This window comes from Aptenodytes patagonicus, chromosome 1 (genome assembly GCF_965638725.1).
Source record: "Aptenodytes patagonicus chromosome 1, bAptPat1.pri.cur, whole genome shotgun sequence".
In the NCBI taxonomy this organism is placed as follows: Eukaryota; Metazoa; Chordata; class Aves; order Sphenisciformes; family Spheniscidae; genus Aptenodytes; species Aptenodytes patagonicus.
The window spans coordinates 157,049,849-157,077,067 of record NC_134949.1 but is presented as its reverse complement, the minus strand read 5'-3'; the positions used below and the strand labels follow the sequence as shown (position 1 = coordinate 157,077,067).

At 41.6% G+C, this 27,219-nt stretch overlaps 2 protein-coding genes across 3 annotated transcripts in view; one reads left to right on the top strand and one right to left on the bottom strand.

Annotated features, from left to right (window-relative positions):
* The window catches only part of ST6GAL2 (ST6 beta-galactoside alpha-2,6-sialyltransferase 2), a 54,025-nt gene extending 47,056 nt beyond the window's left edge, over positions 1-6,969 (top strand). Inside the window, exons 5-6 of one of the 2 annotated variants that reach the window (XM_076360115.1) lie at positions 1,929-2,229; positions 2,580-6,969. In XM_076360115.1, coding sequence (XP_076216230.1) covers positions 1,929-2,197 — 269 coding nt within the window. In that variant the 3' untranslated portion in view covers positions 2,198-2,229; positions 2,580-6,969. Of the gene's footprint in view, positions 1-1,928 lie in introns of both variants that reach the window. The other variant, XM_076360126.1, reaches the window with a different exon arrangement.
* The window catches only part of LOC143171269 (opsin-3-like), a 92,825-nt gene that overhangs the window by 613 nt on the left and 64,993 nt on the right, over positions 1-27,219 (bottom strand). The window contains exon 3 of the mRNA XM_076360138.1: positions 25,981-26,214. Coding sequence (XP_076216253.1) covers positions 25,981-26,214 — 234 coding nt within the window. The remainder of the gene's footprint in view (positions 1-25,980; positions 26,215-27,219) is intronic.

Below are 27,219 nucleotides of genomic sequence, written 5' to 3'. Positions count from 1 at the left end.
AGCCATTGAAATCTCTGTGTTCCCAAACTGCAAACTAAACTTCAGAAAATGGCTTTGCTTAATTAACAAACCAAAATATTTTTTTATGTTGATTCATGTCACTTGTGAGAAGTATCCAAAACACCTTTGATGCTTTATGATTCCAAAGCTGTTGTACAGAAAAAAACAATTACATCAGTTCTCATTTGTAAGTGCAAAGTGAGTAGAATTAGTACAGCTGTCTCCTTTGAGAGTTGACAGTCATATTCAATGCATGGGGGTACCAGTAGTGCAACAAGTGCTTCAATACATTTTCTATATATTTTTATTTTTTAAATGAAACCTTAAAAAAAAAAGGTGTCCAATGCTTACTCCATCATTTTCCTTTCATATGGCTATGGGAAACAGAAAAGGATCCCAGAAGCTGTGATTGATGTGAAAGTCAGTATCTGATACTAGTCCCTTTGAAAATGTGCAGCCGCAACAGCAAGTTTTCTCTCGTTTCAAAGCTATAAAGACCTTCTGTTAGTATGGATTTACAATTGTGCCATAGGAAAACAAAGTCTGCATAAGCCCACCTATCTTCCTTCTGAATCTGTCCTGTTCTATTTTTGATCTTGAGCATGGGATAAGGAGAGTAACAGCATCTTAGGGCTGCGCCTAAGGTCAAAGCGAACCTTTACCTGGCTTTAAACAGGAAATTAATTTCCATATGGTCTTTCTTAGCCACTATTGACAGTGCTGATGACAGTCTGCTGTTGACATGTGGCAGGAAAAAATGGGTTGGCACGTTACGGATTGCTCCTTGCTGAGTAGGAGGTGGTCAGGGGCTTTTCCTCCTGACAGCGCTGCTCTAAGAAGGAATTCACCTTCCTCAGCCTCTCTCGGTGAGACTCTTCACAAAATTCTTAGAAGCTGTGGCCTTTTATGCTGCCACTACATGGCTGATGTCCTTCTGGATGTATTTAGACTGCCTTCTTGGTAATGTCTTCCTGCCTGGAGAGAAGCAAGTGGATGGAAAAAGTGGAATTGGTTCAATTCTAGACTAAGAAAGACCAACATTGTAATAAGGTGGAGATGTTTCAAGGAGTACATTGATACCTTAATATTGCCAATGATCTGAATGAGCCATCCAAAAGTTGTCAAAGGAAGAAACATGGGTGATACTGGGCCATCTTTCTATTCTTGTTTCCCCTTGCCATGGTGTACAAAAAATGAAAGGGAAATGATTCAGATTCTTCATAGCCTTGAAGATTAGTATGTATGTAAATATTTGCAAGACACAGATATCCAAAAGCACAGAGGAGAACAGAATGGGCATACCTGGCATTTTTTTATATCTGCTGTACGTGTCAGGTCAGAGTTTAGCTGTGGAAGTGGTAGAAGTACCAAGAAGAGCTCTGTAAAAACACCAGACAACTGCTCTGTGTGTATATGTGTGTTCTGTATTCTGCAAGTGAATGTAAAGACCTGGTCTGTCTTGCTAAATAGCTTCAAGAATTGATAATATACACGAAAACCAAGAAAAGTGATTGGTTGACTCAAAAAAATTAGCATGCAGCTGTATTAGGTCCCCGATTCTTGTGTGGGATGTTTTGTGGACAGGATAGGGTAAATGAGGGGAGGTGGGAGAGAGCAGCCTTCTCGCTCAAGGAGGCTGACGGTGGTGTGCAAGCCCTTTATAGGCTTTTTACTCTTTCCTTACAATTGTTGTTCTACCCCATCGACTCTACAGGGATCGCAATCTTTATGTATCAGGGACAAGTGAAAGCTGCCCTAATAAAAGGAGCTATCACTGCACTTGATTTTACAGAAGTAATACTTAAGATGTGCAACACCAAAGGAAAGCGAGAAAGAAAAACAGATTGGGTGACTGGGGTGACTGCAGGAAAATCGCTGTGAGAAAGGTGAAATCTGGGGTTCATTTTTGTTTTCACTTTCTGCTCCAGGTATCCTCATCATGATGTCCATGTGTAACGAAGTGCACGTGTACGAATACATCCCTTCAGTCCGACAGACCGACCTATGTCACTACCATGAACTCTACTACGATGCGGCTTGTACCTTAGGGGCCTACCACCCACTGCTCTACGAGAAGCTTTTGGTGCAGAGGATGAACAAAGGTTTGCAGGATGATCTGTATCGGAAGGGAAAAGTCATTTTGCCAGGGTTCAAAGCTGTCAAGTGCCCCGAACGAAATAATTTCTCACACTTGTAGAAGAGAGTCCTTCAGAAACAATGTGCAATAAGGTACTACTGTCGTACTATAAACAAGAAGAGAATACTTGAAAAATGTATCTTAGACCAATCTAGTCTTGAGTCTATAAATTGTAATTAAGTAGCAGGCATGAGAAATACTTCTTTTCTAAGCCTGAGTATTTATTACTGCTTTGCAAATAGTTAAAGAAAAAAAAAAGGCTTAGCTCATGAAAGGTGCAAAGGACCTACTTAGGCAGAAATATAATGTATTGTGGGTGTGACTGTCAGAATTTGTGGGTGGTCTCTTATGCCACATATGCTAGACTGTAACTTTTTTTTAAATGAACTTATTTAACTGTTAAACCTGGCATTGTGAAACAGCCTCTATTGTTCATGTACAGAGCGGCCAGTTGGAACAATGCAGCGTTTCTCATGGCTCCATGGGATTTTCACACTCTCCAAGAATGAAGTATTCGCTACTCCGAGCTGTGCAGTCATTGACTAGAGTAGACTTTAATTCCCGTTCATATGCGGGCCCAGTTACAAGCCTTCAGCTGTACAGGGGGCCTTATGGTGGCTGTGAAGTCAGAGCAGATGGGAGGTGGCTGTACACACAGCTAAACCAGCTAAACTACTGGGTGTACTTTTGATGCCAGACCCCCATGCTCACACTGACTGCGCAGGGCAGAGGGAAAAGAGAAATGTCTCATTTCTTTAGAGAGCAACAAACACATTCGTAACCCATTCAGCAAAAAGCTCCCCCTGGGAGGCCTATCAAGAGGGTGTAAGTGAGATGGAAATGATGCCTTCCCCTGGCCTGCACAGATAAAGAAGATCCAGAGAAAGCCAAGGGAGGCTGCGCAGCACTCACACATCACACTGAAAGCAAGCGTTGAGGGAGCTCGCTCTTCTGCAGCAAAGATAGCATTCGGGATTACGGACATCATTTGTTAGGTATTTCATTGGGATCCAAATCAAACTCACTTGTTCACAAGTTACTGCTGTTAAGAAAGTATAGGGAGTTTTCTGACAAAAGAAGAGGATATCAGCATTTTTTATTTAACGTTTGAAAGACTATACCCCAGAGAAGCTGTAATGCCTGCAAAAAACCTGACTACGGATTGTATATGGAGATCATTTGATATTTTCCTTCATAACACACAATGAGAATATTCTCTAAGGCACTTGTAAAAATCTGCCTGGTTGCTAATATATTTAAAGCATTATTTTCCATGGCAAGACTTGAGTTTCAGATTTTCCGAGTGGCAGGAGGTTAATGTTTTGTTTTTTTGTTTTTTTTCCACACAACTGTACCCTTTCTCTTAGGGTAAGTTCAGCAGGAACATATGTACACAAAAGCACAGCTATATCCTACTCATGTCCATTCAGTAAAAAGGCAGACAGCGCAAAGAGGCACCAAAAAGAACAGCTGAGTGGTTGTGGTGGAAAGTATTTTTTGTGTTTTGTCTTAAGCGACAAAAAGGCAATTGAAGAGTGCACACAATATTAACAACTATTTCCTCTTCAATAGTACTGTAAGTATAAACACAGAATCTTTTTTCTCTCGCTCTGCTCTTTGGGTCTGATGATTTTCCTTCCTCAGAAGTGAAGAATATGTGTCCTACAGAGGACTTTGCCTTTTTTCCCATGTAGTCTCTTAATTTGGGCTTCATGATCCTCTTAAGATTCCTCTTGTTGACAGAAAGTTTGTCCAGATGATCTAAAAACTGTACTTCTGTGTTGTGTGGATAGTTATGTCCATAAATCATTTTGGTACGTGTCAAAATGAAGAGGTTTTACTCATATTAGCCTTAGATTCTGGATATATTGCATACTGATTTCTTTTTAATGTTATGTATGGTGGCAACTTTTATTCTTAAAGTTAATAACACTGTTACTTAATCATGTGGAGAACAGATAACCTACACAGAACTAATCTATTTTTCCATATGTTTGGTACCCTGTTTCCAAAACATATGAAGTCTGAACAGTGCAATCAAGCATGTCTCTCTTTCCTGTACGTGTGGTTAGCTACCACATCTTTGTAAAGGAAGGGAGTTGATTAGCTTTCTAGGACTAGTGAATACGCTACTTTTCCATAAGCAGGAAATTCTCAAGTCTGAAAAGAAAAAAAAGCATATCACTTTGACTGGTCTGCAACCACTAACCTTTAACTTTGATTTTCACGAAGAAGAATACTAGCTGCATTACTCAGCTACCCACAGCAGGATTATGCTGTATTATTCCCTCCGTAATTTGTCAGAATAATCAACATAGCTGTTGTACAGAATGAGGCGAATTATGAAGTTTCATGGAACAAGTGCTTAGCATATCTACTTAAGACATCATTTAAATAACAATGCAGGATCAGGTCTGAGACTTCATAAAATGAACTGTGTATTTTTAATTTACTGGACTGTGCGCATTCAAGCCCTCCCAGCAGAAATTTTTTCTTTGCTGCATCCTGATTTATATGGCAGTCAGTGCTCCTTCCACAAGTGCAAATGTGGGTGCTGTAGCACCATCACCTCAGAAGATGCCGCAGAGCTGTGCTGCAAACGCTTGCTCACAGAGGAGGAAGACCGACTTGTGATGCCCGTCTTCTTGAAAAAATAAGGATCCCCTGGCACGGCTTCCCAACACTGGTTTCCACTGTGACGTTCCATTGGTCTGCCTGCTCAAACACCTTGTGGCCGCTTAAAGAGATCTTACTCCCCTACCTTGTCTTGTCCTCCTTTGGTTTTTGGCACAAGTGCAAGTGTGCCTGATCTGCTAACTGAGGGTTCACCTCCACTTGCTGCAAGAGGGGAAGGGGCAGAAATAAAGGGGGAACACAGAGGACCTGCAGAGGTGCTCCCCTCACCACTGCTGACACTCTGTGGCATTGGCACTGGTGGCTTTTTTAAGAACCCACCAGGTATTTTTGCATTTACGGGCGTTTCCCCATCCCTCGCAAGGGCAGAGAGATCTTTACAAAGAATCACATTCAGTAAGTTTGAAACAATGAGTGTGTAGTAACACTGAACCATGTATCTTTTAATAAAAATAATAATGCGTGAGAGTGCTGGTTTTAGATACATACATTAAATGCAGACAATGTGAAAGGAAATGCATTTTCCCACCCAGATCGTGGGGTTTTTTGGGAAAAAGATACAGGCATGGCTTTGTAGCTCTCCCGTGTGGCTGTCGCACCCTAACAGTAGAACAGCACCGTAGATGAGAGGTTTGCCCAAACCCCGCTCTTGAGGTGCATCATCAGCCAAACAAATGCCTCTGCTAGTGGACCCCTGAGCTCCCTTCACACTTGTGGCAATGATGCAGGTTTTACATTTATGGAGTTTTACTGACAAGTAGGAGTAAGTTGCCTTCAGAAGCTGTCGAGCCTCATTTCTGTGCCCTGATGCTGTGGACAACATTTGCACTTAGCTGAAACAAACCAGAAACACAGCAGTAGCTTAAGGAAACGTGCTGAGTTTATGCTGAATTTCATTATGCTCTTTTTTCCACTGTGAATTCTGTAGCTTTTTTGACTTGTGGTGCTCTATCATTTTATGCATTCAGCCTTTGGATGGTTAAATCAAGGTATTCTTCTGTTTATTCAAGAAAAAAAAAAAAGGAAGATTTTGCCTCATTTTGAGCCAAAATCTTTTTTGCTAGAAAAAATTGTTCCATTCCTTTACTGTTCTAAAGCTTACCTGAGCATAAACTCACAGCTCCGTCAGTCATTCCTTGGATTAAACGACTACATCTTCTTTTTTTACCGTGCTATGCAGTTTTATGCTGTTGAAACTCTGGTAAAGTCAGTGAAATTACAAGAAATACATACCTTTGGAGAGAGAGGGGGGTGATTTACACACTCTAATCTACACTCTCTCTCTACAAATTTAGCTAAATCATTGCATGTCTTTGGTCAGGACACTTTCTTTGGTGAAAACATCCAAATTCTGAACTTCTTGCTGTAGATCTCTTGCCAAAGTCAGCAAAACTGAGACAGTTTTTTTCTTAAATGAAGACAAGAGTCTACACTCAATGGTTGCACAGACTGGACGCAGTCATTTTAGAGATGGATTGAACTGAACAGGAGTTCAAAACACACGTGGACCGGTCCAGTCCATAGTGGGGGTTTTCTTTTCGTTTCCTTTTTCTTCAGCAGTTTTTAAGGTTGGAAAATGCCATTTGGACAATGACACAGATGTACCATGAAAGGAAAATTAAATGCATTGACTGCAAAAATAAATGGCTACTATTTTTCCCTTCATGCTCTCCAAAGTTGATGTGCATTGTGTAAATGAAATTGTTTTTTGAAGTAGGTAATTCAGAAGACTCTCATTAGAAAGCATCTGAATCTTTCCCGGGAGCTATCCTCTCACACGCAAGGAGGATACCTGATTTAACTGTTTGAAATTTAAAGTAGCCCATGTCTGGGCATACCTGCATCATTGAATGAATTTTGACACTGCAAATTTCTTCTCTCTGGCTTAGTGATCAGATTCAGAATTTTGTTCTTGAAATAAGAGTTCTGTGTACAAGCCTTACATTTATCCATATCATCTCATCACTCTTATAATATGTAGTCACTGAACTATTCAAATATAGACTGTGTACTTTTTTAATAGCTTTGGGAATTATTTTGTATGATGATTTTTTTAAATGAATGTGTACTCTAATAACAAAGCTTAAGATTTTACAGGAGTCACATTTTTAAGCAGTGTTTGTATACATTTTAACCCTTTTTATATTTTCTATTATGATTTTGTATATTTTTATGTATGCACAGTGTACAGATTTTTTCCTGTAAATAAAACATTTGTTTTCATTTGTTTAGGAGTGCCGGTCTTTTCATATTGTCTTGAGTGAATGACACTGAACTGCAGATGGCACGAAACAGGGAAGGTGCCTGTCGGTTCTGCCCACAATTGCAATGAAATCTCAAATGGAAACGGACGGATAGGCTGACAAGTAGCTTTCACAGCACACTACGGAAAAGAGGCAAATACTGTGAGGCCAGTTTTACTCTAAAATGAACACGTCTACCCGAGCAGGTGCTCTAGGATTCCCCTGGGAGAATATACCATACTGCTCTAGCTTTGGCAGTAGATTTCTTGGGATAGTCAAGCCCTCTAAGGAGGTCACGCTCTGGTGACTTGATGTTGTACTTGAAATGCTGGTAAACTTCAGCTACATGGCTGTGCCACCCATTCAAGGAATCCAGCGTCATGTCTTAAAAAATAAGAACAGACTTTTTTATCAATTAATTGAAAAACAACTTTCCAAAGGGAAAACATAACTTGCCATTCAGTCTGTGGTGTAATTTAACCACTACAAGTGTGCTTACATCCATTAAATGTGAGGCATTCTGCTGCTTTTGGTATTCTTTGAACTATGCAGTGGCTGGAGTTGGGCCAATGGAGGTGACAGTCACTGTTTTCATCCCAGGGAGTCACCGTGAGTCCATGCCGACAATAAAGCTAGTTACACATTAGCGGAATGATAAAAGTTGGATTGCTGTCACGTGAACTCCTGGCAGCCAGTAATCATGCAGCTCATCCTGTGTGTTACGCCACCTCCTGGCAGGCAGTGTTGAGGGGATAATTACTATATGTCACGATATGCAAGTAACACCTCTCAGAAAACTCGGAACAATAAGCTACACTAGGGGATAAACTGAATGCTGGGATGCGTGAACGAACCAACTAATTGATGCTTTTCAAATCCATCAACTTTGCTTTTACTCTGCTTTTTTTCATTTAAAAAACCAACAAAACATGATCATTGTATTCCATATGATAAAATGCTCAGTAAACATCATTGTCTATGACGTTCTTGTCTCATTGCATACAAACCACTATCTCAGTAGGAGGTTGAAACCCATGAACTATATTGTGTTGGGTACAGAGAACATCTTGCTGTACTCCCTATTCTTTAGCAGTAACAGCTCTAGGAGGTGTGACATTACCTTTCTGATAGTATCTCAGGGAACCTTGGAAGCAACTCATTTTCAGGCTTATTCCCAAAATTGGACTGCCCCTTTCTGAACAATGTGCCTTTGAAGGAGGTATCTTTTATCTTTTTATTCATAGAAGTCAGCTGTGTTTCACTTGAGCAGCTCTGAGGGGCATAGTTTTCTGACAGGTCAAACTTCATGCAGGCATTTTGGTCTGTTTATCTGTATTATTAGCTCGCCTGTTGTGATCTGGCTGTAAGACATGTTTCAGAATGCTTGCTCCAACTTGCTGTCTTGACTGCAGCATGAACCCATTGAAGAACAGCTAGATAAGTGAGGGAAGAGCCAGTCTTTTGCTATAATCACACCTGCCACCTTATTCTGCAGGAAACTGCACTTGCAGTGATGATTAAGTAGTGGCTTACTGTGGGACTACTTCATCAATCAGTATGAACAGTCCACTAGCACTTGCGGTTTGGTTGGATTTCTATTCTAGCTTTCATAGAATCATAGAATCATAGAATCATTGAGGTTGGAAAAGACCTCTAAGATCATCGAGTCCAACCGTCAACCCAACACCACCATGTCCACTAAACCATGTCCCTAAGTGCCTCATCTACTCGTCTTTTAAATACTTCCAGGGATGGGGACTCCACCACTTCCCTGGGCAGCCTGTTCCAATGTTTCACCACTCTTTCAGTAAAGAAATTTTTCCTTACATCCAATCTAAACCTCCCCTGCCACAACTTGAGGCCATTTCCTCTCGTCCTATCGCTAGTTACTTGGGAGAAGAGACCAACACCCACCTCGCTACAACCTCCTTTCAGGTAGTTGTAGAGAGCGATGAGGTCTCCCCTCAGCCTCCTTTTCTCCAGGCTAAACAACCCCAGTTCCCTCAGCCGCTCCTCATAAGACTTGTTCTCCAGACCCCTCACCAGCCTCGTTGCCCTTCTCTGGACACGCTCCAGCACCTCAATGTCCTTCTTGTAGTGAGGGGCCCAAAACTGAACACAGTATTCCTAGCATCTTGATCTTTCCAGGGTGACACGTGGGTAATTTGATCGTTTCATCAAAGTAGCATGGATTAATCTGCTGCACCCCAAAACCTACCAATGTCCACTCCATACATGTATCTTTCCTTATTCTTAATGTTTAGATTCTACTTTCTTACAATGGTAAGTTACTACAGATAGAGCACTTCAAAGAAATTACTGCACTTTTGTGGAAGTTAAGTACAGCCTGACCCCTGAGCTTCATGCCTTGATACCCAAGGCAAGTTAGAAGTGCATGCCCTGTGATTTCTTTTTCCTAAAAATATGCTAATGTTCAAGTAAATGCTTATTAAGTTTGATGGAAATGCTAACTGAATATAATAAAGTGACACAGAGCTAACTGTAATGCAGTAACACAGTGGGTTTTTTTCCCCTGCAGCCAGAGTAGCCACCAGAGAACTGGCAGCGTAAGTAGGTTGTTTACAAATCACAGGCGGAGGCATTGCTGGTGTGATTGCTGAATTCCTAAAAATTATAAAAGTAAAGAAAGGGCTCCAGGGGAAGGAAGGGGGAGAGACAAGGAATGATGAAACACAGCAAGGAAGGAGAAAGAAACAGCTAGAAAAATGTACCATACCAGATGCAAAGGCGGAACTGCTACTTTTTCCTAATAGTCACTTAATCGGTTTTAGCTGTTTGTTTTCTTATTTTTTTCTGCACATTTGGAGAGGAACCCAACTCATCTGTTGGTGGTCATCTTGCTGCTGTCAGGTTTAGTGTGGTGGGATGTGATCTTAAAATGAAGAACTAAGGTAGAGTTATGAACGGTAATTAACTTCTGCTGAGGCTCAGCTTCTTTGTAAACACATGAATCCCACAAATTAAACTGAGAAAAGACTAATGCCATCAGAGTTGTGGGGTTACATTGCTACACTCTGAACAACCTCCATGTGCTTACAGTCATCTATATGATAACTGAAATAAGGAAACCCATTCCCTCTGGTGACCTGTTTCTGCGCATAGACAAATATGAATCAAATACCCTCTTGGTTACAGGATGCTGACGGATAAGGGATTATTACTGTAGCAACAATTCCATATATGCTTGTGAGAGGACTCCAGGAACCCCGAGGGGTTCAGGAGGGCAGGCAATAGACACCACAGCTGCCTTGAGTTTATGGAAGCAGCCAGCGGCGAAAATCGCTACCAGTGCTGACTCCAGGCTGTGTCAGCTGCTGTTAATTGCCTCGCTCCCAGACAGGCGTCTGACTGCAACTGAGCTTCCTGATTAAAATATTTTGCTGGCCCACCTTCTAAACAGTGGGTTTTTTCCACCCTCAGTCCTGGAGTGCTGATGCATGTGGTGTACTGGCTACATCCTGCACTGTTGCTACCATGTGCAGCAGGTATGTCTCCTGTGCAGGTGAAGTCCTCAGAGGGAGGGAAATGGGGGATTCTGGATTGTTTTCTATAAAACTAGAAGACTTTTTTTTTTTTTTTTTTGGTCTGTTAAGCATAGTTTAGTAATTATTATTATAGCAGTTCAAGGAAGCGTAACGTGAACATGCCTCAAGAAGCTAGAGTTCATGACTTGTGAGTTGTCTGATGTTTTGTAGACTAGGCGGTATTCCTGATCCAAAGTATCTACACCTTGGATTAAGACAGGGACAGTAGGAAGAAATTTTGGCAAGTTAAGACAAGAAACATGAGGTGTGTCTCTTGTGCAAGCTAAAAGTGCCTGAGGTCTACCCCTAGGCCCAGCCTTGCTGCTCATGAGGCATGTGAACCAGGAGGCTCATATAAGGTGCTATATCCTGAGCACAAGGAGGACAGATGTATGGGCAGATGACCAGGAAGGAAAGGTGGGGAAAGTTCTGCTCTGGGCCTGTTTCTGAGCCTGCTCTCTCAGAAAAGAGGACGGGGGGATTTGCTGAACCTTCCTACTGGATCAAGCAACATTATTTTTCTCCCCTAGCAATATTCCTCTCTGGAGGTGTTGGGTTGTTTTTCGGTTTCTTTCAGTGCTTGTTTTCTTCTATACAAATGGAATTATACGCTATCTGATGGACCTAATTTAGACTTTACAAATGCACGGGGCTAAATGTAGCTATCAGGCCATTAGGCATTGGAATGAGCAGCTGGAGCATCCCAAGAACAGTAGAGATGAGATGAGAAGAAAACAAATCAATAAGCTGTTACTGAAATGATACTAACGAAGTTCTTCCATGGTGGAAGAGCAGGGAAAGCAGAAACAAAAGCACTTACACTAATGTCTGAGAAGTATTACCTTATTTTCATTGATATAACATACTCTTCAGATAATCCTTAATCATTTAGAAGTACTCTTTTTAGGTAAGTAAGTCCTCATGAAATATGCTCTCTCATATAAAGTGAACAAAGTGAGAGATCAAAGCTGCAGGGATCATAAACTGGGGATAGTTATTTTCTTAGGGGAAACAGAAACTTTTCTTTACCCATACTTCAATGTAACCAGCATGGCTGCTGAATTTCAAAGGGATTGGCTGTGCACGTGAAAGCACAAAATTAACAACGCTACTATGTTTTCAATGCACAGTGGTTTAAGACAGCACTGTTGCTTTCAATGGGATTTATCACTGCAGGAAAAAAAGACGAATGGTGATATTTATCTCGCACATGCTCTTCCCTGGCCTTAAACAGAGCTACTAAAACCCATACAGTATACAAAAGGGGTAGCATATGTGAAGTTAATTCCTCCTACCTAAAAGAAACTTAAGAAGAGTTTCCTACAGCAATGTGAGGAACAAGAAGAGCAAAGAACTTCAGTGAATAGCAACAAAATGGATCCTGCCCCTATTTCCTATTCCCATTTCATTAAGTCAGAATTGTTTAGGGCTTTGCAGTGTGATTGATGGATCCTGACTGACAGAGGGAGCAGCAAATTTACCAGTCCCTACAGTAACATTTTAATTCATGAGGAGAAATGAAGGGTCTATTACCCCTGTAATATGGGATGAGTGATTCCAGGTCATTTTGAAATAACTCCCATTTTGCTGAAAGTTCAAAGAATAACAATGGTAAGTATTTTGACACTTGAAAAAATGTATGTGTTTATTTAGTCATAGTCAATATGCTGTTCTGCCTACCAGTTTCTTCTTGTATTTTCAGTTCTTCACCCATGGACTCTGGATCAGCCCCCAAGGATTAAAAGAAAGACTCCAGCTGACTGTGATGGGTTTATGCCAATACATTTCTGCCCCAATTCTGCTATGATGAAAGTACATTAATAAATGTAGAAATGTGATCTTATTGTGTTCTTTTTTGCTGTGGGTTATGAGCTGCCTATCCTTGGCTATGTGTGTAACGCATGTTTAGGGAAAACAGTTCTTCCAGATGTTTCTTACAGAGTTGCACTTAGGCTGAGACCAAGAATACTGCACAAGGAAATTCAAAGCCTTATTTTCATGAGGTTATTTTTGTAGTATGATACCGTTGGCTATCTTCCCTTGTGAATTACTCAGGGTCTTTTTGCTTGAGGGTGGGTCACTGTCTTACATTCTGCTAACACTCACACACACACACACACACACCCCAACTTCAGCAGCTCTTGGGCATTTTATCTACCAAGTCCTCCTCAGTACTATCTTTCAGTCTACCTCTGGCTAGAACACAGGTTCTTACAAGCCCTCCCTTCCCCCAGATTCCCATTCCACCTGCCCTGTTGCTACAGCTTCTGTTGTCCAAAATGATCTTTCCATCAGTTGCTATTAATGAAATACTGGAGGTGCTCTGATATGGGAATGCTGAAAGAACCTTTTAATTACCAGATAAGCATCCTGCTGCTGGATGAGGGCTCTTGTTAGAAAGCTCACACTGTTTTTCAGGCAATGAGAGCTGCAGTGTGGTAAGTGGTGGGTATAAGGGATGGGATCCAAGTCTTTCCAGTTTTTTATCTTCTTCTTGGTTTGCAGCCAATTAGGTATTGATTTTACCCAAGACAGAACTAGAAATTACCGAGGGTGGTTTGAGTTGTGACTGTGTTTTGCTAGCAATTGTTTGGTTTTATGTGTATGTAATGCAATAACAGAACCGATTGGATTGAGAAACCAGAATTTCTGTTGTGATGGAATTTTTAATTCTTCTACAATTTCTTTCTTACCTCGGACAAAACCAAAACAAATTATCAAAAAATTCCAGACAAAACCTTGGACTGTCAAAATATCCAATTACAGGTAGATGCCTTCAGGGAATTAAAGTTCAGCTTCATTCTGCCTGTTCCCCGATAAACCAGATCTCTGGGCTGGGCAACACTTCACTGCATGTCCTCCCCTAGCTGAGCCACCACTGTTACTGCACTGGTGCATGGGGGATGCAGTCTGGTAAGGGAGCTTGATCTGCCTGGGTGAAGGACAGTGTTTTTCATTGAAGATATATTTTACAGGAATCAAGGTGTAGAGGCTTAGGCATGGAGATCCGGCCTGAAATGGGACATTTTGTCCTTATCTTTTTCCCTGCTGAAAATAAAATTGGCAAAATTAACAGCTTCTAATTTTGCAGAAACCACATTTTGCACCAAGAAAATGCTTTAATGGGAAACTGCCCGACAAGTTACAAAATTGCCTGGTTTTTGTTTTATAACTCACATAGAAGTCCCTTGATTTTGCTGTTGGCCATCACTGAGAGAGAAGGCAGTGAAGGTGAAAAGGAAGACAAGTTATATATGTTTTTGGTTAACCTTTGAATCCTACTTGTAGTGTATTCCTATTGGCCTAAAGCCAGCATACACAGAAGTCTTATAAAGCCCTGGGTGAGTTGTAAGGTCTTGAGTAAGTATTTCCCCTAAAGGGATAATATATTTAATCTGAAGCAAGGTCATCCATAAAGTACTTGGTATACAGTAGTTGTATCCTATATAATGGACCCCTGCATATTTCTATACAACCATTTCTGAAAATCTGGTCCTAATTTAGATAGAATAAAGGGATTTAAGAAGTCACTGTAGAGCTGATGTTCTTGTTTTCAGTTCAGATTCTGAAGATAACAATAATCAAGAGAGTTAAGCACTGCAAACAAGACAGAAACAAGAAATAACTCCTAATGCATTGAAGTGTTGGTCCTCTACTAACATCCAGTGGACTCCTAAGACGTTGTTTCCCAGATCATACAGTCCCAAGCATGATTACCAAAAAGGTTATAATTTGAATAACTGGTTCGTCATTTCAGAGAGTTAGAAGAGTTATTACAAGGGAAAAATAGAAGAGGAAAGCACTATGAAGCCAATGTGTTGTTCACTGGAGTGTTGCTTTTGCCACCGCATGCCCATGCCACAAGAGTGGCCCCTTGCCTACACAGCAAGGGAATACTACAATGAAAGATAGGACCTTTGCAGGACTGCTTTTGCTATGACTACACACTAGTGACGGCAACTGGGCATATTCTTGGTCACAGGCATTTGCACAGTATCAAGAGCCCTGACTACTTTTGAGCATGAGATTACGTATAGCAAACAGTAGTACTAAAGATGTTTGTGTTTAGATTTGACATCAGTAGAATAGGATAGGATAGGATAGAATTGAATAGTTCCAGTCGGAAGGGTCCTACAATGATCATCTAGTCCAACTGCCCGACCACTTCAGGGCTGACCAAAAGTTAAAGCATGTTGTTAAGGGCATCGTCCAAATGCCTTTTAAACACTGACAGGCTTGGGGCATCGACCGCCTCTCAGGAAGCCTGTTCCAGTGTTTGACCACCCTCTTGGTAAAGAAATACTTCCTATTGTCCAGTCTAAACCTCCCCTCACGGAGCTTTGAACTGTTCCCACGTGTTCTGTCACTGAATACCAGGGAGAAGAGATCAGCAAAGATGAAGAGCCTAGGTCACTGGAGGAAATGAAAAGAACTAAACTAGTTCAGCCTAACAATATGGAGACAGAAGGTGATCTGTTTGCAGTGTCCCAAGTATGTCCCAGTATGAAGAGAAGACAACTACCAAAGAAGAAGGGCTCCTTGAGTAAATCAGGAATAAAGGTTTATAAACTGGCTACAAATAAATTTAGTTGGAAAGCAGTTACTATACTAAACATCAGAGGAACAAAGCTCTGCAACACCTTCTACTTCAAAAGACAAGGAACCTCAAATTTGTTTTCATTTGGACACTGTCAAATTTCTGAATTGCATTAAATGATGCAGTTTATAATGAAAAGGTATTTATTCTAATGAATTACAGGCCCAATATAGTTTTATGTTGTATTTTCCATACTGTGGCAACCATTATTTCCTTGAGTACAGCAGCTTTTTTGCCCTGAAGGAAGGATATCATGATTAAATTATAAAATAAACTTCTACAGATTTGAATTAGACTTACCATGCAAGTTCATGAAGTTTTGAGCAGTAATCTAACCTTTGACCTCAAATTTCTCCTGCTGTAAAACTAGGATGATGATAATTATCTGCTTTACAAGGATACTGAGGATTAAATCAATTAACAATATTTGTTTAGAGGAGGTTACATTAATGCCAAAAAATATTCTCTGACTAGGAAATCTCATTTTGTTTTTCTTTCAATCCACCTAATGTGAAATGATTGTTGCTTGAACTGTTAGCTGGATACAAAACTGCAAAGATATACCTGGTAGACACAGTAAAACTCTGAGAAGTAATGTCAACTGACACAAAATGTACAAAAACATCCTGCTTCGGATAAAATTTTAGTATATGCCACTGCCATATCACTAGAGATTATTCAGTGATTGGACAGGAGAGGAAAATGAGAGGTTCTATTATCTCCAGGGTTACACTTACTTTTTCAAATCTTTTTCATCTGTTGAATTTGATTGTACTCATAAAGCAAATAAATTCTTTGTTCATATAATCTGTTGCATTGCATTAGAGATTCTGTTTTTCTTCAGCTGACCTATGCCTGCATTCAGCTTTGAAATGGTAAGTTGCAGCAAATACATAGCTGGAGACCTGCCTGTAAAATGTGGACATATTATAGAAAAGCAGAAGCATTAGAATTAAAATGGGGAATTCTGAGGTTAAATTAATGCTTGACCTTAGCCAGACCAAGGTGTGGGCTAAAATTCAGTCTGATCCCTGACCTGGCGTTGCAGCTGAGATCACTGCAACAGAAGGTCCTGTAACGTCCATTCAGTGTGACTTGGCAATGCTATTTTGAAGAGCAGCACAAGTTCGTTCTACCTGTAGATCCTGTACACCTTTGTAGGACCTTAACTGTCCACACCAAACTTGGAAATCAGTTCAGAAAAATATACCAAAATGCCAAGTACTTACACCCAACTTCTAGATCACTCTGAAGTAATGGCAAGTGGGAAACAGCACAGTCATTAATACCTTATCCTTTTTCCTGCATTTCTCTTAGCACTGACTGAGCTCTTGACCACCCAGACTCCCCTGAGGACAGATGTACATGTGAAGACAGCAAAGAAATACTGCTTTGGTTGAGTTTCTGCTGGTGTATACTTGCAAGAGTAAACAGGGTACCAAGGGGCCTTGCTTATAAGAATCCTAACACCTTTTTTTTTAGCTGTGAATATACCACATTCCTTGCTTCTGTAGCAATCTCTGGATACTGGAAACTTCCATTTATCACTCTACCCTGCAGGTTTAATGTTACAGGTGGAAGTATATGAAAAATAGCTGATTGTAAATGGTGTCCTGAAGCTCCCAGCACAACTATAGGCTGATCACGATAGGCAAGTGCAAACAATTTGACTGAAGCTGTTTTCCCTGTACTGGAGAAAAGTTGAGATGTGTAACCCTACAAATTCTTTGAATCCTTAAAGAGTTTGTTGTTTTATTGCCCTTTGGATAGTGACAGTGATTTTAGAGGTCAAATATTTTCCTACAGATGTTTCCCTGTGAGTGTGACTATGACCCTTTCTATTGACCAGCATCACCTGCAAGGTTGTCAGGGAACAGTTGAGGCAATGGTTCTTCTTTTCTAAGCTAATTTCAATGAAAATGCTCTAGGGTGGATGTGACCTGTTAAGTTGAGATTCAACTATATTTTTGTTTTGAAAGTTGACTCGTCCAAATAGATCTACATGTTTACCTGCATCGTGCCTAAGAGCTTATTCTAAATGACACTGATCACTTAAACCTCTGAAGAAATAGGTTAGTCATCCAGGTTTACAGAATATGTGGAAGAGACAAGAAAAGGCCTAATAAGTGTGTTATATGACAAGATTATTTTCTGTATCATAGAATGATAGAATGGTTTGGGTTGGAAAGGACATTTAAAGATCATCTAGTCCAATCCCCCTTCCATGGGCCGGAACATCTTTCACTAGATAAGGTTGCTCAAAGCCCCATCCAACCTGGCATTAAACAATTCCAATGATAGGGCATCCACAACTTCTCTAGCCAACCTGTTCCAGTGTCTCATCACTCTCATCTTAAAAAATTTCTTCCTTACATCCAATACAAATCTACCTTCTTTCAGTTTAAAACTGTTGCCCCTTGTCCTGTCACTACAGGCCCTGGTAAAAAGTCTCTATCCATCTTTCTCATAAGCCCCCTTTATATATTGAAAGGCCACAAGGTCTTCCCGGAGCCTTCTCTTCTCCAGGCTGAACACCAACTCTCTCAGCCTTTCTTCAGTGGAGAAGTGTTCCAGCTCTCTGACCATTTTCGTGGCCCTCCTCTGGACCTGCCCAAGCAGGTCCATGTCTCTTATGCTGGGGACCACAGAGCTGAACACAGTACTCCAGGTGGGGTCTCACCAGAGCAGAGTAGAGGGGCAGAATTATCTCCCTGGACCTGCTGGCCATGCTTCTTGTTATGTAGCCCAGGATACGGTTGGCCTTCTGGGCTGCAAGCGCACATTGCTGGCTCATGTCCAGCTTTTCATCCACCAGTATCCCCAAGTCCTTCTCGGCAGGGCTGCTCTCAATCCACTCATTCCCCATTCTATATTGATACTGGTGATTGCCCCAACCCAGGTGCAGGACCTTGCATCTGCCTTTGTTGGACTTCATAACATTTGCACAGGCCCACTCCTCAAGCCTGTCAAGGTCCCTTTGGATGGCATCCCTTCCGTCAAGCATATCAATGGCCCCACTCAGTTTGGTGTCATCTGAAGGTGCACTCAATCCCCCTATGTCTTTGATGAAGATACCAAATAGTATTGGTCCCAGTACGGACCCTTGAGGGATCCTCTCTCTCTCTTTCTGCACTACTTGTCACTTCAAATTTGACCTCAGCTTCACCCTCCTTGGAGTCTCCTCTTTTCTCCTTCTTTCAAAAATGCCACTTTGCAGAGTGGATATGGACTACAAAAGGATCCCATTGTCTTTGCTTACAAACCCTACTCATTGCATTTTCCCCTAGGTGTTCTGACCCATTCATTTCCCTTGTCTAATGTGGAGGTCTCTTCCCACTTCTGTGAAGCCCCATGTTTCTCCAGTGCTATGAAAAGAGCAATATAGGAAGAGACATCAGCCTATTAGATGCTGTTTAAAATCATATATAAAGTAAAGAGATATTGCTGCCCTTCACTTTCTGTGTCTTCCAGAAAGGAAGATCTTTTAACTGGATGTCATTTCCATTACTGCATTCCCTAGCCATAAGTTGCAAGTCATTATGTAGTCCAAAACACATGTGCTTATCCTGTGTTTTTGTTCATTCATGTGTATTAGTTTCCAATTTTGTTTAATATTTTGCTTGCATGAGAGGTGGCCTGGCTGCCTGCTTCCTACTTTTGCCCTGGGTCTAAAGAAGCAAGTCTGTGATGTTGAAGCCAGTCCAGCCCCCCAGAGAGCATCCACACGGCAAGCAGGACAAGGCTGAGCTCATGTCAACATTCTCAGCTGGGTTGTACCAAAGATGTAGCCTGGGGCAGCATGAAGGCTGGCTGAGGCTGCTTGGGACCCTAGTTAAATGCCCAGGTTATTTCTGTGAACTGATCTTTTTGTCATGAGCTGTGGGAGAAATTCCTAAAGTAATTTTGAACTCACTGTGTAAAATGCAGTTATACCTTATGACAGCAGCAAAGGTGCCCTTGAGACCTTTCCTCTCTTTGCCCCTCAACTTTAAAAAGTCATAACACTGCATGTTGGGAGAGAAATAAAGTCAAAATGCTTCTGAACTGTACTATAATATTGTACTTAGTGTAGAGTATTCTGCACGAAGAGATCATTTTGACCTGGCCCATTTTCAACTTAAGAGCTTGGGTGTGCAATTCTATTTGGACAAAAATTCTCGCCATTTCCAGATGGCTGAGGAAGTAATGCAGCCATCACTTTTTTATGTTGACTATTATTTACTCAAAGTCAGCCCAGCTACCAGTGAAGAGATGAAAAAACACATCATGAGTATTAACATCTACATGAATTTTAATGAAAAATTATAACAACTTAAGATAATAAATCTTATGGTAAGCCCACGAACCTCTAGAAGGTCATGAACTAAACAAACGGGGTCTCTTTTCAGGACTTAATAGGTGTGTTCCAATTTGTGCATAAAATGAGGCTTGACACAACTGTCCCTGCATTATACACTGTCGTGGTTTAACCTCAGCCGGCCACTGAGCACCACGCAGCCGCTCGCTTACTCCCCCTGCCCCGGTGGGATGGGGGAGAGAATTGGAAAAGTAAAAGTGAGAAAACTCGTGGGTTGAGATAACAGTTTAATAATTGAAATAAAGTAAAATAGTAATAATAATAATAATAATAGAAGAATATACAAAGCAAGTGATGCACAATGCAATTGCTCACCACCCACCAACCGATGCCCAGCCAGTCCCCGAGCAGCAATCGCTGCCCCCCGGCCAACTCCCCCCAGCTTATATACTGAGCATGACATCACATGGTATGGAATATCCCTTTGGCCAGTTTGGGTCAGCTGTCCTGCCTATACTCCCCCCGAGGTGGTCTGCATCTCCTCGCTGGCAGAGTATGGGAAGCTGAAAAGTCCTTGACTCAGTATAAACACTGCTTAGCAACAAAACATCAGTGCGTTATCACATTATTCTCATGCTAAATCCAAAACACAGCACTATACCAGCTACTACGAAGAAAATTAACTCTATGCCAGCTGAAACCAGGACATATACTATCTTTCCAGATCTGTAGTTTTGTGTCCTCATGCAGCTGAAATATCTTAGTTTTCCAAGTGGGAAAATGAGAAGCTTAAAAAAAAAAAAGCAGCATTAACTTAGCCATGTATTCCTGCAGCTTTAAAAATGAAACATTACCTTTTGTTGGAAATATTGAAAACTGCACAATACTGCCTGAAAATTGACTGTGAAAAAACAGCTGTTATACAGCCAGTTGGGAAATGTTAAGGTTATTATTATTTTTTTTATGACTATCATGTGTAGCTTTGTTTCCCAAAGTGCGTATGCATTTCTCCCTGCTCAGTGCATAAGGTAAGATCAAGAAGGACTGAAAAGAGTTGCTAGAAAACTGCGTATATAAGGCACAGACAGATTATCATTAAAGAAAGGAGGACTCCTTGTTCCTCGTCTAGCAGCAGGGAAGTTCCACGAAGGCCCTGGAAGAGGGGCTGGCATGGGTGGCAACTGACTTGGTGAGAGGCGGGTGGTGGTGGTACAGCCTCCCAGGGACCACCTCAGCATGCCTGGGAGGTTTCTGACTTGTGATCTGAGCCAGCACCAGTTCTCTGGATGGTGGGCTATCTGGCACCCTAATGTAGTAAAATAATATGAAAATGCCTTTCCTTTTGCTCACAGTTCTAACCTGCTGGGGAAGCTCCATGTCCCTGCTGGGTTAACTCCTGCTTACCGCACATCAGACTCCAACACTGTTCCCCTGCTTCTTCACAGCCCCTCCATAGAGGCTCTCAGCTTGGGCCCAGGCAACTATTTTACCTTGTGTGCATGAACAATGAAGATAAACCTGAAGACAATTCAATGTGTGAGTAGTCCCACTGCAGCAACAGGGCTGTGTGCCTGAGTAAGTGCTTGCTCCTGAGAAGCACAGTTGCACACGCTGGGTCCAGGTCTCGTTGGGGAACACTCTTAAGTACATTACTATTATTTGAATCTCATTGTCCACCAGAAACAAAAAACCCCACAAGTCTCTGCAGTTGGCTTAGTTTGCTCAATCTTTCTGTTTAATTCCTCCCTCACCCAGCCCCCCCTCAATACATGATAAATTCGGAAAGTTCACAGTATTAATTATTTTCAAATAAGCGTGTATATTCTTTTCAGCATCACTTCTCCAAATCCTTGGGGAAAATGACAGGGTCAGCTTCTATTTTTATAAGTGCAATGATTTTAATACAAGAAGACAGAGAGTAGAAATCAGACTGCTAATCAGGGACTTCTACTCACATCTAATACATCCCTTCCCTCACACTTTCCCTCCTTACTTTTGCTTAGAAGCACTTTCTGACAGCAGAAATGGCACATAGCTGATCACAGGGTTTAGGAGGGCTTTCTTTCTAATTGTAATATGCAGTATTAGATGTGCTAGCCTGAGTTTCAGTAGTTCAGGGAGCCTCAGGTGTGCTACCTGAGTGACGAAATGTGTGGAAGCAATTAGTCAGAAGCCCATGAGCTTCAATGCAGCATGAGCTGCAGTAGAGTAACACTATTTTACATCAACAAAGGTTGTGACTTATAATCTGAGCAGTGGCTTCCAAGTGATTGGTTCTGTAGATCTTTGAGTGATATGGGTTTATTTTGACTTAAATTTTGCTGTCAGTAGCAATGCAGCAGATTTGTTTTCTCTGAGTGCTAACTTGAAGTTATGTGAAATAGCAAGTGCAGATTCATTCAATCTCACTGTGTCTCACCCATAACCATACCCTCTCAAGCACTCGTTATTCATATCTTGACTTCTGTATCAATAAATAATGAACTTCTGATACGTAAGATAAGGTTAACCTCAAAAGCTGCCACATCATTATGTTACCCAGCTAATGATCCCTGGTTCTCAGTGCAGTATGTTCTCAAGTTCAATTACACGAGCCAGAAAGCTCTTCCATGTCAGACTCCCTGTGCCTTTCTATGGAATACATGAAAGCAAGATGCCCCAAGTGATCATCTCTGCAGCAGCAAGCCTATGGCTACGGGGAAGCTCTGTATCTCTCAGGTGAATGCTTAATACCTGCTAGCATGTAATTCGTGAAAGAGCAGGTTTCTGTCAGCACCACCCCGGTGAAAGGAAAGTAGTTGAAGCCGTCATTAAAAATCTGTTTGGGGTGCTGCATGGGTGGAAGTTTGAAGAGAGACAATGCAAACTTGACAGGGAGCTGTGATGGGAATAAAAGACACTGAGAGAGGTAAGAGAAGATGAAACAGAAAATCTGCATAACTACATTAACTGTGTAACTATAAAGGACTGACGCACTGAAAGCCTAAGCATGCTGACCCTGCCCAGCTTGCTCCGGCAACTGGAGGTAGCAGTGCCAGCCCAGCTGGCATGGTACTTGGCTGTGTGCTGCATTTTCGGGGGCCTGCCCTTCGGGGAGGGCTGCCCCAGGCACACACGGCCGTGCTGCCAAGGGGCAAAAGAGCCATCCAGAGTGAGAGAACGGGGAAAACAGAGTCTCCTTCTCTACTGTCTCCTCCACCTTCCCCCCCCAACATCACTCGGTCTCAGGCAGTTTAGTGCTTTACAGCTTTGTCAATGAAGCTTAATGTCTGCCTGGTGTGATGTTATCAGGCCAGCAACAGTCGACCTTAAACGTTGCATCTCTCTCCTCCTGGAGGAGAGCAGAGGAAGAAGGAAAGCGTCGTGCCTCACCCAGTCCTGCCTGAGGGAGTCCCTGCGACTGGAAAGAAATTCACCATTTTCCCCAGCGTTTCATCGCCTCAGGTCAGTGCAGAAGGCGACGGCAAAGACAAAACTTTTTCTGTGGGGTTCCTGGACCATGAAAGTGACTCAGGGCCTGCTTGAGAGTTAATTTAAAGGTGTGCTCTGCAGGATGAGTTTTAAGGCTGACTCAGAGGCTGGTGGTTCCACAATATTCCACATTGATTTATGATAGCTGGAAGCTAACAGCACAGCTGCAGTCAACCAATGCCGTTTTGCAATCTTCAGGGCATGTCCCAAAGCAAAAAGGTTAGCTTATGCACAAAGAACTAAAAATTAAGCCATATGTTCTCAGTGTATTTATAAGATGCAGGAGTAAATAGCCTACTGTGGCATCTTGCAACTGTGAAGAGAGGACTGTGAAAAATGCAGGCCAGATAATTTCTGTGCTGGGAGGCACCAGCCTCCTGTGACAATTCTCAGCTAAGAATGAAGCCCAGAAAAGCTGAGTGACAGGAAGAAGACAGCTTTTCCTGAGGTGTTAAATTTACAAAACAGAATGAGAACAACTACAGAGTAGCTGAGGTGCCGTGAACACTGGTGACGCATCGGATGAGGGTGTTACTATTGTTCCTGTTCTGAAAGGAAGGGGAACAGATGGAGGCATGTGTTTCACACCTTTTTGAGTGAAGTTCATTCCTCAGTGTCAGATAAAAATATTTTTTTTTACTGCTAATACACAGTGGCACAGCAGATGAGTGCTGCAGATCAGTGTTAGGCCACAGCTATTATCTTGGTTTTATTACAGTGAAAAGTATTTATCCCAAATCTGACCGAGCTCCTTTTCAGGAGTGATTTTTGTCTTGATTTCTGCAACAACAAGGAAGTCAACTATGAAAAAAACCCAACCCATAGAGTGACTACCAGCTGGCAACTAATGATCCACCCTCCAAGACTGATCTGACTTTGCCCCTTTGCATTTTTTTGTTCAATGGTGGCAGCTGTGGAGCAGGAGGCAGTGGGAAACAAATGAAACATTCTCAGTGTTCAAAGAGACAAATCTAATACATTGGTCTCACATGTGACTGGAGATGAAGGAAGGACATTTAAGAAACTGTTTCCAGTTCCCTGCCATGGTGCTCCTGAATTGTTGCACAGCCTTTCCAGTTCCTGCTGCTAAGAAACTGCCTGCCTTGCCTCAAAACTGTCCTAACAGAATCTTCTCTTCGTAGACAGATCATCCCACACTGATCTTTCCTTGTAAGAGATGATAAACTGGATCAAAAGTAAACTCCATATTGAGAAACAAGTTGAGCATTTAGAAGTGCTTCCTTTATAGCTGAAAGAGACAGCTACTGCAAGGAAGGAGTGATTTTAGACAGCTTGCTACATTCCTGTGATATGCAAGCACCCTGGTTTTATTCTTGCTAATCAACTTTTTCTCAACAGTGAGCCTTTCCTTTTTGCCTCAGCACACCCACAGCAGCGTGACTGTCTCATAAGCCTTTGATGCTGCAGAATACACAGTTCTCAATAACTGCTTGGAGCACTTTGAGAATATAAAACCAGCCTTAATTGTGTGTATATCTGTGGATGCCAGGTTGTCATCACAGGTAATTGTGCGTGTGATTCTGTTCTCGAGACATATGGAGGCACTCAAGGCTCTGTACTGAGTTAATGTGTTTTAGGACCCGTATCTTTCCCCCGGCTTCCATACTCTTGCTATTTGGGATGTGCTCCATGTGTAAAGACAATGCCAGAATGTACTTGCGATCTCTGTTATAGCCTGCTCCAGTGATCACGGCACGGTCAGATAATCTCATGGAAGTCAAGGACCTCAGTCAAAGCGCTCAGAGGATAAAGAAGCAAGACAGATGCTACTGTTGAGAAGTTTCCATAAGAATTGTAAAAGGTAAGGGGAAGGAGAAAAAGTTACTATTTTTCTTCAGCACTAGCACTTTTCAAATGGAGCTCTCTATCTTTTTCAACGTCAGCTCAAACTAGATTTTGGAAATGAAGTCCTGGTCTTGGGGAAGGCAATAGTACTTTTTCCTTCTGATTTCAGGGAGGTTTCAGGGCTTGCCTGAGATCTTTCGCTCAAACTCCAGGAGCAGATTCATTCCTTGTTTAAGAACTTTAGGTTAGATGAACCAGACCAAGAATGATCTCGGGCTGTGGCAAAATTGGAATATATTTGGTTGTTACGTTCAGCTTTTCCCTTGTCTAGGCTCCGTAATAATATAATGCTGCTGTTGATAAATACTAAGAGTAGGCTCCAGCATACACTGAGCAAGAAAGGATAAAGGGTGTTTATTTGCTTTATAATAGTGTAATGGATATAATGAAAAAAGGAAATTGAGAACAACCTCTAACACGTAATGTAATAAAAAAAATAAGGTGTTTTCATAAACTATGCATATTTTCCAAATTTCTTACTGCAAAACGCTTTTAAAACTTCCAGATCTGCCATTATCAAACTTTAGAGTCAGAATTGTCAACACAGGAACATTAGGAAGTTCACTTTTGTGTACTGAAAATGCCATTTACAGGAACAAGGGACCTGAACTGGATCTAGGCATTTTTAGAAGTGCTAGAATTGGCCTTGGTCCTCATGAGACAAAATTCATTATCTATTTTGGCAGGTAGCTGAGCTGGGAATTTAACAGGAAGGATGCAGAAGTCCACAAAAACTGTAATTGCAATGACCATTTGTTTTCAAGGGGTTCTGTCATGAAAATGGTATTTGTAAATGGTCTCCTCTTTTATATTGTTTTCAAGGTCATGAAATCTCTTCCTCTTCTTGTCCCTCTTTTCTCCCCGCCCTCCCCGGCAAATGTTTGAGCATTCTTCTTGTAAATAGATGCCAATACCTTTGGCAACTCTGCAGCATACAAATTAACACCCAGTGTGTCCTCAGAAGAACACAAGCAATTTCAATAAAAAAAAAACGTTTATCTGTTCTTCCTATCTAGCAATATATTATGTTGATTGCAAACACTTCCACCCCAAGACTCCAGTGATATTGTTTGGACAAGCCTTGAACACCCTTCTCCCAAAGGCACATCTATAGGACTGGTAGTCACAGTTGTCAAGAATGCCTGACAGGCCCTGAAGAAAAGACAATTTAAAAATAATATATGTCTTACCTGCTTATTCATAAGTATGTATATAATGGGATTGCAAACAGTGCTGCTTTTTGCTAGGATGGAAGGTATGATGCTTGCAACTGGAGTCACCACACCTGGCTTACCAAATGTTGCAAGTAATGCTATAACTCCATAGGGAATCCAACACACGAGATAACAGATAACTGTAGTGATCACCATGAACAGTACGTGGTATTCTCTTTTGCGAGCAGCGTTCTTGTGGATTTTTCCAACCTAGAGGAAGGTGAAAAAAGATAGAATTTAAGAAGGTGAGCTGTTGGATTGATTGCTTTAACAACCTGGGACTATTGGTCTTGGATCAGCAATGATAATCAACACTGTAGTTCCAGAAGGAAAACAAACCCAAACCCAAAAGTGAGGGAATGCAGTGGGAAGACTTTAATTGTCTCCACCAGGCACCAGGGGAAGCCCTGCAGACATCATGCTTCATGCAAGCATAAACCAGTGGAGTCCCAGTGGAGGTTGGAGCAAAAGCAGAAAGGTGACAAAGTTAGCATCTAGTCCTTAATAGCTCGTAGGTCATCTCCAGTTGCTTTTCAGGTATGGTATTTTGTATAATTGTACAATGTTTTCACGCAAGTTACTCCAGTACATAGGACTTGCTTGAGATGGAGAAGCATTACGAAGCACAAGTGAACCAACAGAAGCATTTTCTGTTCAGGGTGTGGAAACAGCAGAGCAACACTAGGACTGTGCTTAGTACCTCTGTTGTGCAATGTTTTCAAGGCTTGGCTAGACAAAGCCTCAGCTGGCCTGGCATAGTGTTGGCAATGGTCACTCTCGGAGTCAGACACTAGAGAAGCCTTGCAAACAACACTTTATGAAGTTTTAAGCGGTAGGATTCATTCTTTCTTAGACTATTTCTTCCAGGTAGTTTACCATTTTGATAAAAGGGCCTCACTCCTGATAATAATCAAAACCAGTTTTTTTGTGCTCTTAAAAAAGCGTGCCAAATACTGACATAGTTCAGCTATTGTATTGGGTTTTTTGGGGAAATGGAGTAGAACTGGGTAAACAGGAAGCACAGGTCTAAATGATCAGTTTCAAAGTGATGGTACAACAGCCCATCTTGCTATCGTGAATTTACCAGTAGTTACAGTCTGTGGGCAAACCCAACTCTGCTGTGGAAGTATTTAAAGTATAGTCTGTGCTTCAAAATGTACTCTCCTTTGACCTGTTCTGGACTGAAGCATCATGCCCTTTTGGAGTCTAGAGCTC